This window comes from Heliangelus exortis, chromosome Z (assembly GCF_036169615.1).
Source record: "Heliangelus exortis chromosome Z, bHelExo1.hap1, whole genome shotgun sequence".
Taxonomy (NCBI): Eukaryota; Metazoa; Chordata; class Aves; order Apodiformes; family Trochilidae; genus Heliangelus; species Heliangelus exortis.
In genome coordinates this window covers 37,918,163-37,934,400 of record NC_092454.1, presented here as the reverse complement: position 1 = coordinate 37,934,400, position 16,238 = coordinate 37,918,163, and the positions used below count along the sequence as shown (strand labels likewise).

Genomic DNA, 16,238 nt, shown 5'->3' with positions numbered 1-16,238 from the left:
AAGTTTAAACCTAAATTTAATGGTGTGATGTCACAAGGAGGGAACACCATTTACTTCCTTGTGTTTCTCAGAGTTTTGAGTTTTACTGTACTCATGGTGTGTACACTTCCTGCACAGTCAGTTGCATCTCTCAATTTACCATCCTGGCTAGAAGCTAAAGTCACTCCTGACAGCATGAACAACAGATACTCTTCACTCAAGCGGGGATTTAAAAAGCTCCTAAACATGTATATCAAATTTCACTGTAACCCATTCTTCCTGTTTGATTCTCTTGTTTGGGATGAAAAGGAAGCAAAAATACAGGAACATTACTATAAAAATAGTCCTTCCTGGAGACCCGAGTTGCACTGAGTAAAAGGACTAGAATAACTGATTGACCTTTCCCCCAGTGAGGAACTCCCTCCCTCTCTCCCTCCCTCCTCCCTTTCTTCCTTCCTTCCTCTCCAGAGAGATGGACACAACAGAAGTGCTGCCAGTGTCCAGAACCAGAGTCTGGGTGAACACCAGCCCACCAGGGGTGCCTATTCTACCTTGAGATTTTCTACCTGGTCACATTTCCATACTCTTAGCAGCCCGAATCAAAGTTCACTTTTGGTTTTCCTCTTAGAAATCTACTATGTTAACTTTTCTGAGGGAGTAATTTGGGAGGGAGCTATTGCTGTCAGCCTGGTGCTCCTATGACCTTGCAAAGGGCTGCCTCAGACTCATGGGACACCATTAAGCAGTCTTTCCAGGGAAAAATAATCTAGAATAAGATTCTCTGGGTCTGCACTAAGGATAAATTACACTTACAGTGGCAACAGGTGGGGAACTTCTCCCATCCTGCAGCTCTTAGAGAGCAGCAGCAGCTCCCAGACCAAGCAGTGCAACCAAGAGCTGTTTGTGCAGATGAACATGTTTGAGAGGGCTTTCATATCAGAAGAAGTGCAGGTATAGGAATTGAATTTACTTTTATCTTTGGCACCTTGAGATTGTGTTGAGAAAAGGATGTCTGAGATGACGCTGAGGTGAGGATGCCCAAGGTAAGGATCCTAAGGCTGTGAAGATAGCATGGGAAACAAATAGGAGAAGTTAGAGATCTATGTGAGGTCAAGGGGCTGTGATCTAGTGGGGATTTCAGAGACATGGTGGGACAGCTCACATGACTGGAATGTAGTCATGGATGGTTCTGTCCTTTATAGGAAAGACAGGGCAGCATGGTGAGGTGGGGGAATTGCTCTTTACATAAGAGAGCAACTTGAATGTATTGTCCAGGGGCAAATGAGGAACAAGGTGAGAGTTTGTGGGTGAGAACCAAGGGGCAGGATAATGTGGGGGATACTGTGGTGGGTGTTTATTAGAGGCCACCTGATCACAATGAGGAAGTCAATGAGGCCTTCTACAGGCAGCTGGTAGCAGCCTCATGATCACAGGGCCCTGGTTTTCATAGGAGATTTTAACTACTCAGATATTTGCTGGAAGGCTCACTCAGCAGCCATTCACAGTCCAGGAGGTTTCTCCTGTGCATTGATGACAACTTCTTGATGCAACTGGTGGAGGAGCCATCTGGGAGTGGAGTGTTGCTGGATCTTGTCCCAACCAACAAGGAAGGCCTGGCTGAGGCAATGAAGGTTGAGAGCAACCTTAGGTGCAGTGACCATGAGATGGTGGAGTTCAGGATCATTGTGGTAGAAACAGGATTCCAAGTAGAATCACAGCCCTGAACTTCAGAAAGGCCAGCCTTGTCCTCTTAAAGCAATTGCTGAGGGAAATCCCATGGGACAGGGTACTTGAAGGTAAGGGGGCACAAGATGGTTGGTTAATGTTCAAGGACAACTTCTTCTGAGCTCAAGACTGATGCATCCCAATGGGAAGGAAATCATTAAGCGGAAGCAGGAGATCAGTGTAGTTGAACAGGGAAACACTAGATAAACTAAATAGAAGAAGAGAACCTATAGATTGTGGAAGGAAGGGCTGGCCCCTTGGGAGGAATATGAGACTGTTGTCCAGGAATTCAGAGAGGCAACTAGGAAAGCTAAAGCCTCCTTGGAATTAAACCTTGCAAGAGAGGTTAAGGACAACAGGAAGGTCTTCTTCAAGTACACAGCAGATAAAACTAACACTAGAGGCAGTGTAGGTCCGCTGCAGAATGAGGTGGGTGCCCTGGTGACAGATACAAAGAAGGCAGAATTGCTGAACACCTTCTTTGCCTCTGTGTATACAGCTGGAGGATCCTCAGGAGCCCCAGCCCCCTAAGGCTGCTGAGGAAGTCAGGGTAAAGGATGAGTTTGCCTTGGTTGATGAGGGCTGGGTTCAGGATCAGCTAATGAGTCTGGACATCCACAAATCTACGGGTCTTGATGGGGTGCACCCACGGGTGCTGAGGGAACTTGTGGATGTCATTGCTTGGCTGCTCTCCATCATCTTTGGTAAGTCACTGGGAACAGGAGAGGTGCCTGAGCACTGGAGGAAAGCAAATGTCACTCCAGTCTTCAAAACTGGTCAGCCTCACCTCCATCTCTGCTGAGGTCATGGAACAACTCATTCTTGATGCTGTCTCCAGGCACATCAAGGACAAGAGGCTTATCAGGAGCAGTCAGGATGGCTTTACTAAGGGAAATCATGTCTGACCAATCTGAGAGCCTTCTATGAGGATATAACCATGTGGATGGATGATGGAAGAGCAGTAGGCATCTTGATTTCAGTAAGGCATTTGTCACTGTGTCCCACAGCATTCTTGTAGATAAATTGAAGTGTGGCCTGGACAGTCGGGTAGTGAGGTGGATCAGGAGCTGGCTGAAGGATAGAAGCCAGGGATTTGTAGTCAATGGGATGGAATCTATTTGGAAGTCTGTTTCTAGTGGAGTCCCTCAAGGATCAGTACTGGGACTATTTAATATATTCACTGATGACCTGGATGAGCGAATAGAGTGTACTATCAGCAGGTTTGCTGATGACACAAAACTGGGTGGAGTGGCTGACACCCCAGCTGGGCTGCCATTCAGAGGGACCTACACAGGCTGGAGAGCTGGGCAGGGAGAAATTTAATGTATTCCAACAAGTTCAAGTGCAGAGTTTTGCATGTGGGAAAGAACAACCCCAGGCACCACTATAGGTTGGGGACCGAGATGCTGGAGAGCAGCATAGGTGAAAGGGATGTGGAGATGCAGGTGGATGGAAGGATGACCATGAGCCAGCAATGTGCCCTTGTGGCCAAGAAAGCCAGTGGCATCCTGGGGTGCATTAGAAGGAGGGTGTCTAGTAGGTCAGTAGTATACCTCCTCTCCCTCTACTCTGCCCTGGTGAGGCCACATCTAGAATATTGTGTCCAGATCTGGGCCCCTCAGTTCAAGAAGGACAGGGAACTGCTTGAGAGAATCCAGTGCAGAGTGACCAAGATGATGAAGGGAGTGGAACATCTCCCTCATGAGGAAAGGCTGAGGGAGCTGGGGCTCTTCATCTTGGAGAAGAGGAGAATGAGGGGTGATCTCATCAACGTTTATAAATACGTAAGGGGCAAGTTCTCAGGCATGACAAGGACAAGAGGTAATGGTTATAAACTGGAGCATAGGTGGTTCCATATAAATACAAGGAAGAATTTTTTTCACTGCGAGAGTGACAGAACACTGGAACAGGCTGCCCAGGGAGATTGTGGAGTCTTGTGGAGTCTAGAGTCATTCAAAACCTATGTGGATGCATTCCTGTGTTACCAGCTGTAGGTGACCCTGCTCTGGCAGGGGGGTTTGGCTAGATGATCTTTCGAGGTCTCTTCCAACCTCTATCTTTCTATGATTCTATGATTCTGTGAAGATTGTTAAGGGAGTGGAACATCTGCTTTATGAAGAAAGGCTGAGAGACCTGGGGCTTTTTAGTCTGGAGAGGAGAAAACTGAGAGGGGCTCTAATTAATATGTATAAATATATGAGAGTTGGGCATCAAGAAGGAAGGGACAACCTCTTCTCATTTGTGCCCTGTGATAGGATGAGGGGCAATAGATTAAAGAGAAAGCGCAGGAAGTTCCTCTCCTTGAGGAAGAATTTGCTTACTTTAAGTGTTATTGAGCCCTGGAACAGGCTCCCCAGAGAAGTTGTGGAGTTTCCTTCTCTGGAGACTTTCGACAGCTGTCTGGATGCATTTCTGAGTGACCTGACCTGGTTTTGGTCCTGCTCTGGCCTCAGTGATCTTTAGAGGCCTCATCCAATCCCTGACATTCTGCAATAGTGGTGGGCATACTAGTCCAGGAGTGCCAGAAGCTGTCATCAACTCCCTGCTCTCTGACAGGCTTGCAGCAAGAGTTTGGTCTGCTTTGCAGTCAGGCTAAGAGATGGGGTGTCCAAGAGGCCTGCCAAATTGTTTCCACAGTGCTCAGAACAGCATCATGCTTGAGGGAACAAGCCCCTGCAACAAGCCAAGGTGGTGAGTATGTAGCATGTACATGATTTCATTCTGCTCTTACCTACTACGCCTGGAACAACTCCAACCTGCCCTGTGCATGTCCTGGCTCCCACTGAGACTTTCAGCCTCACAGGTGGGTACAGGATGAAAGCATGGCCTCACAGGATGCCTCAGCCACCCCCCTCTCAGGGCCCACAGGGGCCATAGTAGAGGCTTGTAACACTTCATCTCTTTATAAGGTTAAGCTTAAAAATCTGCGAATCTCTCTTTCTGTGATAGCATCTTCTGCACACAGCTCCAACTTTCTCTTCCCTCAGGTTACCCCTCAGAACCTATGAATCTTTGTACAACAATGCTAGAAATGCCCCCAGCCTATGGAACCCTCAGCTGGGATAGGGAGGATTGCTCAGTGCTGGCTGGGATGTGTTGCAAGACAATGCTGCACGCACTTGGCACAGCTGTTGGCTGTTTCACAAGCCATAGAAATACAACAGTGGTGATGACCCCTCAAAAAAAAAAAAGCTCAGAGAACAGTTTTTACATCACCAAGTTAATACAACAAATGTTGGCACCACCCACAGCTAGCTGGGATTGCTATTCTGTATGACTTATCAGAGGAGCTGGGTTTCCTACAGCTATGAATCTTCACCAATGTGCTGGGAGGCTGAGACTTGTTTTAGTGGGGTCAGAGTTGAAACTTTGGCTACTGATGTAATACTTCCAGCTTCTAAACAGAAAAAATAATTTTTTATTTTGCAATGGTACCTCTAGGAAAAAATACGAAAGGATGAGGCACTGCTCATATTTCATCTAGATTTCATGGCATTTCTGTACTTATTTTGAGGTTAATTCCTGAAGGACAGTTTTAATCAGAACTAATGCAAGAGTGCAGTCACAAACTCACTACTTTGGAAGGAAGAGAGCTCATTACAGAGTATAAGCATAGGGCAAGCAACCTTTGTTTTGCATTTTAAATGTGCTTTTAACACGTGAACTATAGAACTATTAAGCTCAATTATAAATGATTCAGTATTTGATCCCAAACCAAGATGAGTCTTTGTATTTTCAATAGGTATGGGAGAAGACTGATCAAAATTTCACTGGTAATGTGTCCATGATAATTCAATGGCTCTTTTTTTTTTTTCCCAGATCACAAATTCTGTGTTCACTTATGCTCACTGTGCCTGCATGAACTCAGTGTAATGAAAAAGCTAATAGTAGCTTTAGATTTACTGGCAGAATAACCAAAGGATCTCAGCTCTGTGAACTGTTTCACAAACCTACTATACTGTTAAAAATTATGTTCACATATGGGATTTATAATACTTAAAATAGGTAAATACCAACTTGGTACCCTGGCAAAATGTCAAAAAAGCATTTTTTATGGATATTTTTCAAAATAAATCGTGAAGTTGCGGAATTCTTGTGCTGAAAGCCTCAAAAGGCCCTTCTGTTAAGAATGGTAGTTTATGAAGTTTTCTTTCACTTGTCTTTTCTCTTTAATTTGCATGACATCTACTGATAAGTTGGTTGATGAAAATACAGAACAGCTTTATTTCTTGTGCATATAATTTTGCAAAAGTTGGTAGTAACTTGCTCATAATTTCAGCATATAACTCTTCACTGTGTTCTCCTTAGAGGCCCTCCTGTGGTAGTTTTTGTTTCAAGGAAATCCACATGTAATGATTTTCATAACTGCTTAGACTGGGAACATTTTTGTCCCTAACCTTTAAAAAGCAAGAAGCTGAAAAAAAGCACATTAAAGGAGATGTGACTGTATGCGCAAGATATGACTGTAAGCACAAGAAGAAAGCATTTCAGGATAGTCTACTTAGATACAAAATAATAAAAAAGTTACTTCAGCACTGGCTTTGACTTATCGAGCCAATAAATCTGGTAGTATGTAAAAAAACTGCAAGAATTCTGAATCTTGGAAAAGATCCCCTAAAATAACATTATGCACACTCAGCAGAGTTTACAAACTCCTATGGTGGGTGTGCCCAAGTTGCCCAAGGAACAGGTGAGTTATGTACATCTCCAGCACTTTGTTGTGTATTATGGTACACATAGTCTTAATTGACAGTCAGATTGACACCTTTCTCTCTCATCCAAAATAAACACAAGAGATGAGGGTTGCAGTAAACACAAGGCCTCTTTATTTTGTTTCAACAGTACATGACTACCTATTAGCACGCTGAAAACGAAGCAGAACAGTGGAAATCATATTAACTATTTTTCCTAATACATTTCTCTTCCTTGAAACTACAGTACAACATGAAGGATAAGATCAACAACATTAACTCTAGTTAGGCATTTTTCACGAAGGAAAGAACCAGAGCCTAGGCACAACAGGCAGTGAGCACACAAAACCAAGGACCAGACTCAGAAACACTTACTCCTTTGGCAAAAGAAGGATCACCTTGAAGCAAGGGCTGCAAATATCCTGTGTTCAGGAGTATGTGCAACCACTTTTTAAAAGCTGCTAAGGGAAAACACAACCCAGTCCCGCAAGACCAAATAGGACACAGAGATCAAAGCTTTCATTTGTTACTAACACAGGTCCCTCCTACTGAAGGATTATGTCCAGGGAGTTTGTGTACCCAAACGCACCTAGAAGCTAGTCCTTCAGTGATTTCAGTGCAGATCAAAGTAAAACATTTTGATGCTTTGGTCAGCTGCTCAGAGTTTATGTCCTGGTCTTGCGTGGGTTTAATTGCTGCCAACTGATACATATCATTTAGCCAAATCACAGAGCATAAGAACTGTGCAAACATTGTAAAGTCTACCTGATGTGACATACCTACTGAGTTGAAGTGCTAGGCAGGAGGGTGTAAGATTGCCTTTTAGCTTTACACTTCTCCAAACTCCACTCATTCAGCATAGTTCTTTTCAAACTAAGTCAAATCTATGAGAAACCACAGTCTAAAGCCAGCATTAAAGCGAATACACACTTCTGAGGCCTGACCAGGGGAGAAAGTGTGAGTCTAGGCAAGACTACTGTGTTCACTGCTGCAGAAGTGGCTGCCTCTAAAAAGGCTACCAGGAACCTCACTGGTTGAAGCACACACACTGTCAGGGCATTTTCCAGGAAAGAATTTCCACTGAAATTTCCAGGAAACTGCTCTCCAAAAACTTGGCTCAGACTTTTGAGAAAAACTAACAGTTCTTCTAACTTTACACAAGAGATTGTTATTTATGTTGCTGATGTCCTTTTGGCTTCCCAGGAACTGATTTTTTGCCGCTATTACTGTTTTTTGTACTGAGAGCCTTGCTGCAGTCATTTGCTGGCTTCTCTGTTTAGCAAAGCACGAGTTGTTGCACACACAGTAAAAGGGCCTAAAAAGACCTCCAGCTTTAGGCCAAAGTTCCTTGAACCTCGAATTTCACTGTTAGGCATGTGCTTGTGTAATTTTAAATACGCTGCACTTTTCTGTGAGGCACTTAGCTTCAAAACAACCTGATTTTTACTTAGGTTCAAAACAACCTGATTTTTAAAACCACTTATTTTCATTTTCTCTGGTGACACCAGACACTTATCTTCCAATTTTGGACTTAGTCATACCACCGTGACACAAGATAAGTGACAGGGGATGATATTTGGGGCACACAGGAGCAGAAACAGAGATTCTTCCCCGGAACCAGACTCATTCATTCTCTGACCGGGCCAATGCCAAAAGTTTCACAGGGCAGGTGGAGATAGAGGTTAATGTGTTCCTGCATTAGGCTTCTTCTGGAGTTGTTACAGGTAATTTTGATTTAAATCTTGCAGTAGAGGCTGAGAGGTTGGAAAGTGTTATATAATTACACTATGATTAGATACACTTGATTGGGTTTGTATTAATAAGAATGTAAGTGAACTGCTTTGGAAATCTGCTCTGTTGTTGAATCTCAGTTACTGTCAGAAGGAACAATGTCCCTGATTTAACAAAACATTGCCTGAAAACGTATTTTCCTTCCTGACCATTTCTCACCTAAATCTTCACTGACAGATCATTTTGTTTTGATGAGTACCTCTGATCTAGCTTCTTTCTGCTTTGCATTATATAGTGTTCTGCTACCACTCTTGAAACCACCTCTCAAATTCATTTTTTTCCAGATCTTTTAAAAATTTTTCAAAATCCCTTGGCTTTTTAATTCAAGTACCTTCTGCTTGTAGACCATCATTTTAGAGAACAGGTAACCACTGCTACATACAGGACTAAAGATAAGGCAGCATCATTTGTGCACACAAATCCAGTATTTTAAAAGCTGGCCACCTTATCAACTCTTATGCATCATTCCTAGAAATGCTCAAAGCAGTATTTCTAAACAGCTTGTCTGTTAATATATTGTTGTTAATAATAATAATGTTGTTAACATCTTTTCCTTTTAAAACTAGGATTTTTTTAATTATTATTTTTCAAGACTTGAGGATTCTTTTTAAATATATAATCAGGAATAGTTATATTCTCCTTTGCTCAGTAAAACTGACAAGAATTAATACCTTTTGCTAATCTTCATTGCATAATCACAATTAAAATTAAAAAAAAATTTTTCTGTGAGTATGTTTAAATAAAACACTACTATTCATATCAGCTTTCATAAAATCATAATTTTCCATTATTACTCAATAATAATCAGGGACAGACTTTTAAATGGGGTCACTCTAATGTAACTTTTTTCTAAAAGGAAATCCACTTACAATACAAAAAGTCTTCAGTGCAGTGAACAAATACACATTTTTTCCCCTTATCAGGCTTTCTGATTGCACAAAAATCACAGAATAAATATATAGACATTAGGCCAAGGCAACATTTTTAAAGTGCAAAACTCCACTTGCCATACATGAACAATTCATATAATGCTGCATAAAGCATAGGCAATACTTACTAGCATTTCACTAATAATCAAAGCCTGAAGTGGCACAATGAGATCAACACACAACATTAAGTCAAATACATTCACTTTATCATAACTAACAGCTCACCTGCATTTAGACTGCACTAAGCATATTGCAACAACAAGCAAGATTGCAGCAAACTACGTATTTTTCCCTTTGTCTGAATGGTGTGCTAAACAAAGACACGGGAATAACAAAGATTCTATTCACAATCCGGCAGTGACATCTGGAAACAGTTGTGTGTACATGTTTCCAGAGGCTTTATCTTAAGTCAGTAGCACTGTGTCAATCCCCTTAGTGTTGCGTTGCCTAATTTTAGACTTTTTTGGTTTGTTTTGTTTTGGTTTTTTTGGAAGTGGGAGGAAAAGGGAAGGAGGATGCTTTAATTTGTCTTTAGCTACTAAATCCTGTAACAATAAAGACAGAGAGGGAATAGTCCAAGTACTAGCCTTCATTAGCATTTTGTTTTGAGACAGTAGTGGTGTTTCAAAGTGAATTCCCGGTCATCCTCCTATATTGAGTTTTGGTTCTGTTTGCAGGTTGGCTTTGGTACACAAGGATTAAGTTTATTTTGAAGGAAACTACACTAGAGGCTCAGCTGCATGACAAATATACTAAGGCCTCTAAAAGAGCCATTATGAGTCTGAACCACCTATTTAGCTTGCATATGCAATGGGGACATTTACAGAAGGAAATAGATTATATGTAATCTGAAGCTGCATACAGAGTAGAGGTACGAGTCTCAGCAGTAATCACTTTCATCTATTCATCCTCTCCTACTGCATCAAATATCTTGGCACTCTACACATAGCCAGGGTCCCAAAGAGACCAAAACTTTACAGAAGGATCTTCAGTGACCTTTCACAAATTGCCTCAGAAAAGTTTGGCTACTGCATCCTCTGTATCTCCTAAGACCTTCAGATTTCTGTGTCTAAGCCATCTTCCACTGAACAAGCTCTTGGGACTACCACAGAACACCCCATTTCAACTATTTTTTCTGTAGTTACAAACTTTCTCCATTCAATTCTACTTAAGATGCAGCTGTTGAAAGTACTTCCCACTTTATTTGTTAAATTAAGTCCTCCACTGGCTTTCTCTCACTTCAAATTAAGGCTTCTTTCCTTTACTCCTAAGCAGCTCAGCATTTAATCTAATGTTACCCGTCTTGGTCCTCAGTCCTCCCAGACTGGGGCACTGCAAGGCTGTGCAAGGAGCCCATGGCACTATTCAGGCACAGCTCCTTCTCCAAGATTCTTAAAAAGCTGATTTTTTTTGTTTTGTTTCTAAATGTGGTTAGTGTCTGGGTATTAGACACCAGTAAAGCTATAAACAAGGCCTTGAAAATGCTTTTAAAATCAGAGAGATATCAGTGGTGTTTGGCCAAACACTCTCAGAAGTGGAAATGAACTAAGATTGTGGTTGTTGCAGCAGTGACCTCTCTTGTGTTTTGAGCTGAGGGGTGTCTTGTGCCTTTCTATTACCAGGCAGCAAGATAAAAGTGGGAAACAAACATTAGTGAAATCAAACGATTTTGAAGTGGGCCTTAAGCCCATATTCAATACATGTTTATAGTAACTCATTACAATATTGTCTCTATTGACACTGAAAATTAGAGCCTATATCCCCTGTGTTGCAAAAACATAAAAACGAAACAAGAGGCAATCCCCTCCTCAAAGTAATCTTGGGAGTGGAGGGGAATTCTCTGATAAAATGCAGTGAAATACACTTTAAAAAAAAAAAAAAAAAAAAAAAAAAAAAAAAAAAAAAAGAAAGTCACACAGATTTCCAAAACCAAAAAGTACACATTTTTTTACCTGGAATTGTGCAGGGCTGGAATTATGGTTGCCACCTTGAGAGACACAAAATGGCAGAAAAAGCTTGGCTGCTTTTTCCAGGGGGAATTTCCAGCTTCGGCCATTAGCTGAAGATGCTAATGGCCAGAAATAGCCTATTTCTCTTGGATTTTAAACCCACTCACTTTCCTTAAAGAAAGGAGAACAGACATAATAACATCCTGGCTGAACAGTGAGGTGGGGACGAGGTAAGTGAGGTTGGGAAGGTTCTGCAAGAGGCTGACCTAATTTCTCCTTTAAAAAATAATGCTTTAAAAGAAATAATTACTTTAAAAAAAGCTCCTGAAAAAAAAGAAAAATACTCAGAATGTGCCAAAATATCACTGATTTTTCCATACTTTGTGTTAATATGGAGACTGCATTTTTCCATTATATGAATGATGTGGAAAATCAAATCACTAGCACTGGCTTTTTTTAAAATCAGGTGCATTATAGACAGTGAGAGTCTCATTGCTCTTTGTAATGCTTGCTACACCAGTACCAAAAAGAACAATAGGTATCCTCTGTAGTGAAGATATTTACCAAATCTCTTATCAATGCAAACATGCTATTTTTACTGATTAATTTAAATATCCATTTCCTTTAGAACTGTGAAAATTTTGGTAAAGTAACTCTTGGAAGGCCTAATAAATTTCTAACACTGCAAGTTTTAAAACATAAAACAAAAATGAGGTGTTATTCCTGATAATTAGGCACTGTGTTCAATCAATCTTTTCCAAATCAGATGCAGAATGATTAGTGGAGTATTTTGCAAAAAGGAAGTGGATTTATACTGAACTTGAGAAAGGAACCACTTGTTTTCCAGCCACATACACTTCAGAGATATTCCGATCATCACCTGAAATAACAGTCAAAACAGAGATTTGCACATAAACTTATGCACTGATTTAGTTCTTGAAAATTATGTAATCCAAAAAATCAGCTTCCAAGTACTGCAGGAGTTTACTTGAAGAGAAATAGCGATGGATACCACAAAGATCAATGGATATTTAATAATGTTTTAATGTTTCTACCTATGCTTTCTTTGAAGAAATAAACATGGCATACATCCGCTGCAATGGTGTAATGGGTTTTCTATATATTTAAGTAGATTTAAACCCAGAGAATATTATATTTATTATAAATATCTGTGGAGAAAATGCATCGCTGCGTAGTATCTGAACTGACTCAGGTCCAGGAAGCAGTAAAGCTGGTTTGCCTCAGCCAGCTTCTCCGAGGGGCAAAAGCCTAATTAGAGAATGACACAAAAGTGGGGAGAGATAGCACCAGCCACCTCTACTTAGCAGAATAATGGGCAGTGCAGCCCTTGATCCAGACCATGTCCTATGAAGAACAGCTGTTCTCCCTGAGGGTGGAAGGGTAGGGGCATAGTTTGGGTTGGGTTTTGTTTGTTTTTAAAGGCCACTCTTTTTTGTTTGTGCATGGCATCTGGTTTGCTGATAGTTATCAACTGGTTATTAGCACATCAATGCTACTTCACTGTGAAGTATGATTTACCTCATATTGCAAATAAACACAGGTATTGTAATAAATCGGACAAGCTTGGTGCATCTGATCCTTTTAAACAGACTTTTTAACTACGTCCTGAAGAAAAAAAGTTAAACCACTTAAATCTTACCCAGTATTTATAAATAAATAAATAATAATAAATGTAAATACATGTGTATTTCATTGACATAAACAAATAATATTTACAAATAGTGACATATTAATGTATATATGCAATGCAAATAAATATATTTAATTACTGTAAACAAATGCGTATCTAATTAGGTATAAATAAATTTCTTATTAACCTCCGCGTTAATTTAGGAAATTTTTCATGCATGAAACAACATGAGAATTTCATATGGGCTGAGGAGCAGAACATACCTAGATACAGGAACTTCTGGAGAGTGTCCTATAGAAAAAAAGTTAGAAAACCAAACTCAGAAAGCAGTATCTGCTATCCCAGTTCATAATTATTTGAAGCTTCAAAAAAATTGATAAGAATAGTTTTTCCTAATATTCCAGCAAACAGTAAACTAAAAACTTAATTTGCATGTTTTCTCATGAAACATGCAACTAAGGAAACATTTACTAAGGATGATGCACACCTCAGAAAGAAAACACTGCACAAATTTGAGAATATAAAAAATACATGCCTAAACACACTATGTCCTCCTTTTTTTTTTTTTTTTTTTTTTTGAGTTCTCATATTCATTTATTTATTGAAAAATAAAACAAAATTGTATGCACTTCTAAAAATCTCTAACTCATCTAAAAAGGTTTAGTTAAATTGGAAATGCCATGCAGACCCACATTTCTAAGTACACAGTGACATTCAGAATATAGAGATAGTGACAGACAGCATGGCCTCACCAGTAAATTCAGATAACTTGTTGATTACCTTTTCTTTTCAATCATAAAAGTCTATTGTCTGAGAAGGCATGCCCATTGCATAATACCAATACTGCTTACAAGTTTGCATAAAAAACTGGGTTTTCAGCTCAAATTAACCATCTCAAATTCGTGCTCAAATTTACAGCAGCAGTGTGGTCAGGACAACCTAGCCTTTACCTGGAACTTGTTGACATTTTTGAGTTTGAATTCAAGGTGCTAAATAAAACTAAATTGCTTTTTCTTCTCTGCTGTTTCTCACTGCAAATAGCTAACTCTAATTGTCAGCTTGGGCTAACAAAATATGCTTTGAAAAATGTTACATGCATCTTTGGTTCTGGGGATATGAAGCTGCCATGGAGGACAGTAAGACTGAAAAAACCAAATCACTGGACTTTCTGGGCTGAAACACAGGCAGCAGGGGTGTAGTACACCCTATGCCTGTCACTGTAATTTTTTTAGCATTAATCCTGTTCTGGTTACCTCAAATTTGTCAGTAGAGAACATGTCAAAAGGGCTGTCTGAAGCCTTGGTGTTGATCAGCAGCGCATCAAATTCTTTGCCGACTTCAAAGTTTCCAATCACATCATCTAGTCCTAGGACTGAGGAAAAAAAGTATGCTGAAAAACAAATCTTCAACATAAGTCTCTCTCCACCGTGTGGAAGCACCTGGCAATCTACCTGAGATGCTCATAAATAAAGCTTAAGGATTTCTACAATTACAAAGGAAAACATGAACGCCTGTTCAACAGTGAGTAAGTATGTTGGTATCTGAGCTCTTAAGCAACTTCTCTGTAAAAACATGAATATTTTGGTTAATTTCTGAAGGACGTCTGTTAAGGATAGAAGAATTCTGACTACCTACCGGTTTCAACTAAAATCAACACATTTTCCTTCAGGTTTGCCAGCGCAATGCAATTTTTAGAGTAAACACAAGAGGGTGACAAGTGTTTAGGAGTCTCAGTGAAGCAATTGCTGCAACAAAGAATCTCTCAGTTAAATTACTTCAAACCGTGCTTGTCAGGAGAGTGGAAAGGTGTAGAAGTAATTTAGATTCTATTCCTGAATGCGATTTAGTAAAGATAAAAAAGCTCGAATTAATATATAAAATAAACACATCACAAAGTAAACCTAAGGCCCCAGATAAAACACATGCAAAAAAGGCTGGGAAGGGAAATAATATAGGAGTTCATAACTTTTATAAGTTTTCCTTTCCTTAGTTCAGTTTAATTATTACTTTTTATGAGAACAGTATAAATTGTTGGGAAAATGTTTCCATTTTATTGCCTCCTGCTCATTTTCTGTCTTCTCTATTTCCCTATTACACTCTCCAGAAACTTAAATACATTCCTGAGAGGATCCGTTTGATGATATTTTCATTACATTTTTTAGACTTCCATTGGTAGTTCCCAGTGGTGTTTTCTGACAGCTACAAAAACGTTATGCTGAAAAAACTTGGCACCGGTTCTTTACCAGGTAGAGAGTTAACTTCTTCTAACAGAAATAGTAATAAAGATTTACTTATGTGAGGCTTTACTCTCAGCTAGAGTCACTGAAGTTCCACTAAAACTTTGAATTACATATATCAGCATGTGTATACTGGCCAGGAAAAAACATGCCAGTGAACCAGAATGACTAAAATACTGTATAACTCTATACTACAGATGCAACTGTGTCTCAAACAGCCATCGTGCATATCTTGTTTCTCGGGAGTGATTTGTGTGATGTTTTCATTTGCTGGAAAGGCAGAAACATGATCCTTCACTGAGAGCTCAGAAGGGCAGAAACAAAATTAGAAACTAATGACAAAGGGGATGCATGATTTTATACTAATTGCACAGCTTTTCCTCTAAGTGTTGGCTGCTGAAAAAAACAGTCTTTCCAATTGGTTTGATAAGCATGTAAACACCAGTAATTAAGAAATCTAAGGATCTTTGCAAAGAAAATGTACAACCCTGAAAAATCATTAAGATTTTATTATTAAACTCTAAACAGTATTATAAATGCTTTTCTTTAATAAGCTGAGTATGGGTATGGGAGACGGAAAGAGATCTCTGCCCACCATGTACCATTTTGGACTTCACTCTGCCATCAGTAAGTCTATTAATTTAGTGACACTTAAAGGCAGGAAGACATAATATTAAAAAGAAGCTGTAGCCCCATGTGTACATCCCAAAGAAATTTCTTCTTACCTTGGCTTCCCCCTAGAGTGGCAAGTTGAAAAGCTTCTGCAATAGTAAGTCCTGTCTCATTCACTTTATTGATCTGCAGAGTATTAGCTGCTATCATTGTTTTCCTGATGGCATCAAGCATGGAAGCTGAATATCCCCCAGCAACATCTAGAAGGAATCAGACTCTCAGAAAAAAGCGTTGGGAATAATTCTCCAGTTTTAATTTTTATGAGATCTAATTAAATATAAGAAAGTGGTAGATGGGGTAGATATAAAAGGTTTTACTGCTAAGTGATGTTTCTGAAAGTATAATTCTTAGCAAAGAAATACATACAAAGTTGAGTAAGTAGCACAACACGAAGTAACAGAAGCCTGGTAAATTGTTCAAGCCCAGTTTACTGTCATGACTGGAAACAAACTTTCTTTATTCATTTTTTGTTTTAGTTTTAACATTTTTGGACCAGCTCTAGATTTCAGTACTTTAGAAGTAGTGTGGGGAAGAAAGCAGGTCCATAAGATAGACATGATGACTTGTTTAAATAACAAGTATTCATATTTTTGTATCTCCCAATGGTTTCTAAA

General features: G+C 39.7%; 1 protein-coding gene and 1 long non-coding RNA gene across 2 annotated transcripts in view; one reads left to right on the top strand and one right to left on the bottom strand.

The window, feature by feature from the left end:
- Window positions 1-849: 849 nt before the first annotated feature.
- On the top strand, window positions 850-5,815 carry LOC139790084 (uncharacterized). The gene is made up of 3 exons (XR_011723375.1): window positions 850-930; window positions 4,261-4,395; window positions 5,524-5,815. It is a non-coding gene; the product is annotated as an uncharacterized lncRNA (long non-coding RNA).
- Window positions 5,816-6,507: 692 nt separating this feature from the next.
- Window positions 6,508-16,238, bottom strand: part of GDA (guanine deaminase) — a 30,740-nt gene continuing 21,009 nt past the window's right edge. The window contains exons 11-14 of the mRNA XM_071730161.1: window positions 15,678-15,824; window positions 13,969-14,087; window positions 12,979-13,006; window positions 6,508-11,944 (exon numbers count right to left, since the gene is read on the bottom strand). Coding sequence (XP_071586262.1) covers window positions 11,874-11,944; window positions 12,979-13,006; window positions 13,969-14,087; window positions 15,678-15,824 — 365 coding nt within the window. The 3' untranslated portion in view covers window positions 6,508-11,873. The remainder of the gene's footprint in view (window positions 11,945-12,978; window positions 13,007-13,968; window positions 14,088-15,677; window positions 15,825-16,238) is intronic.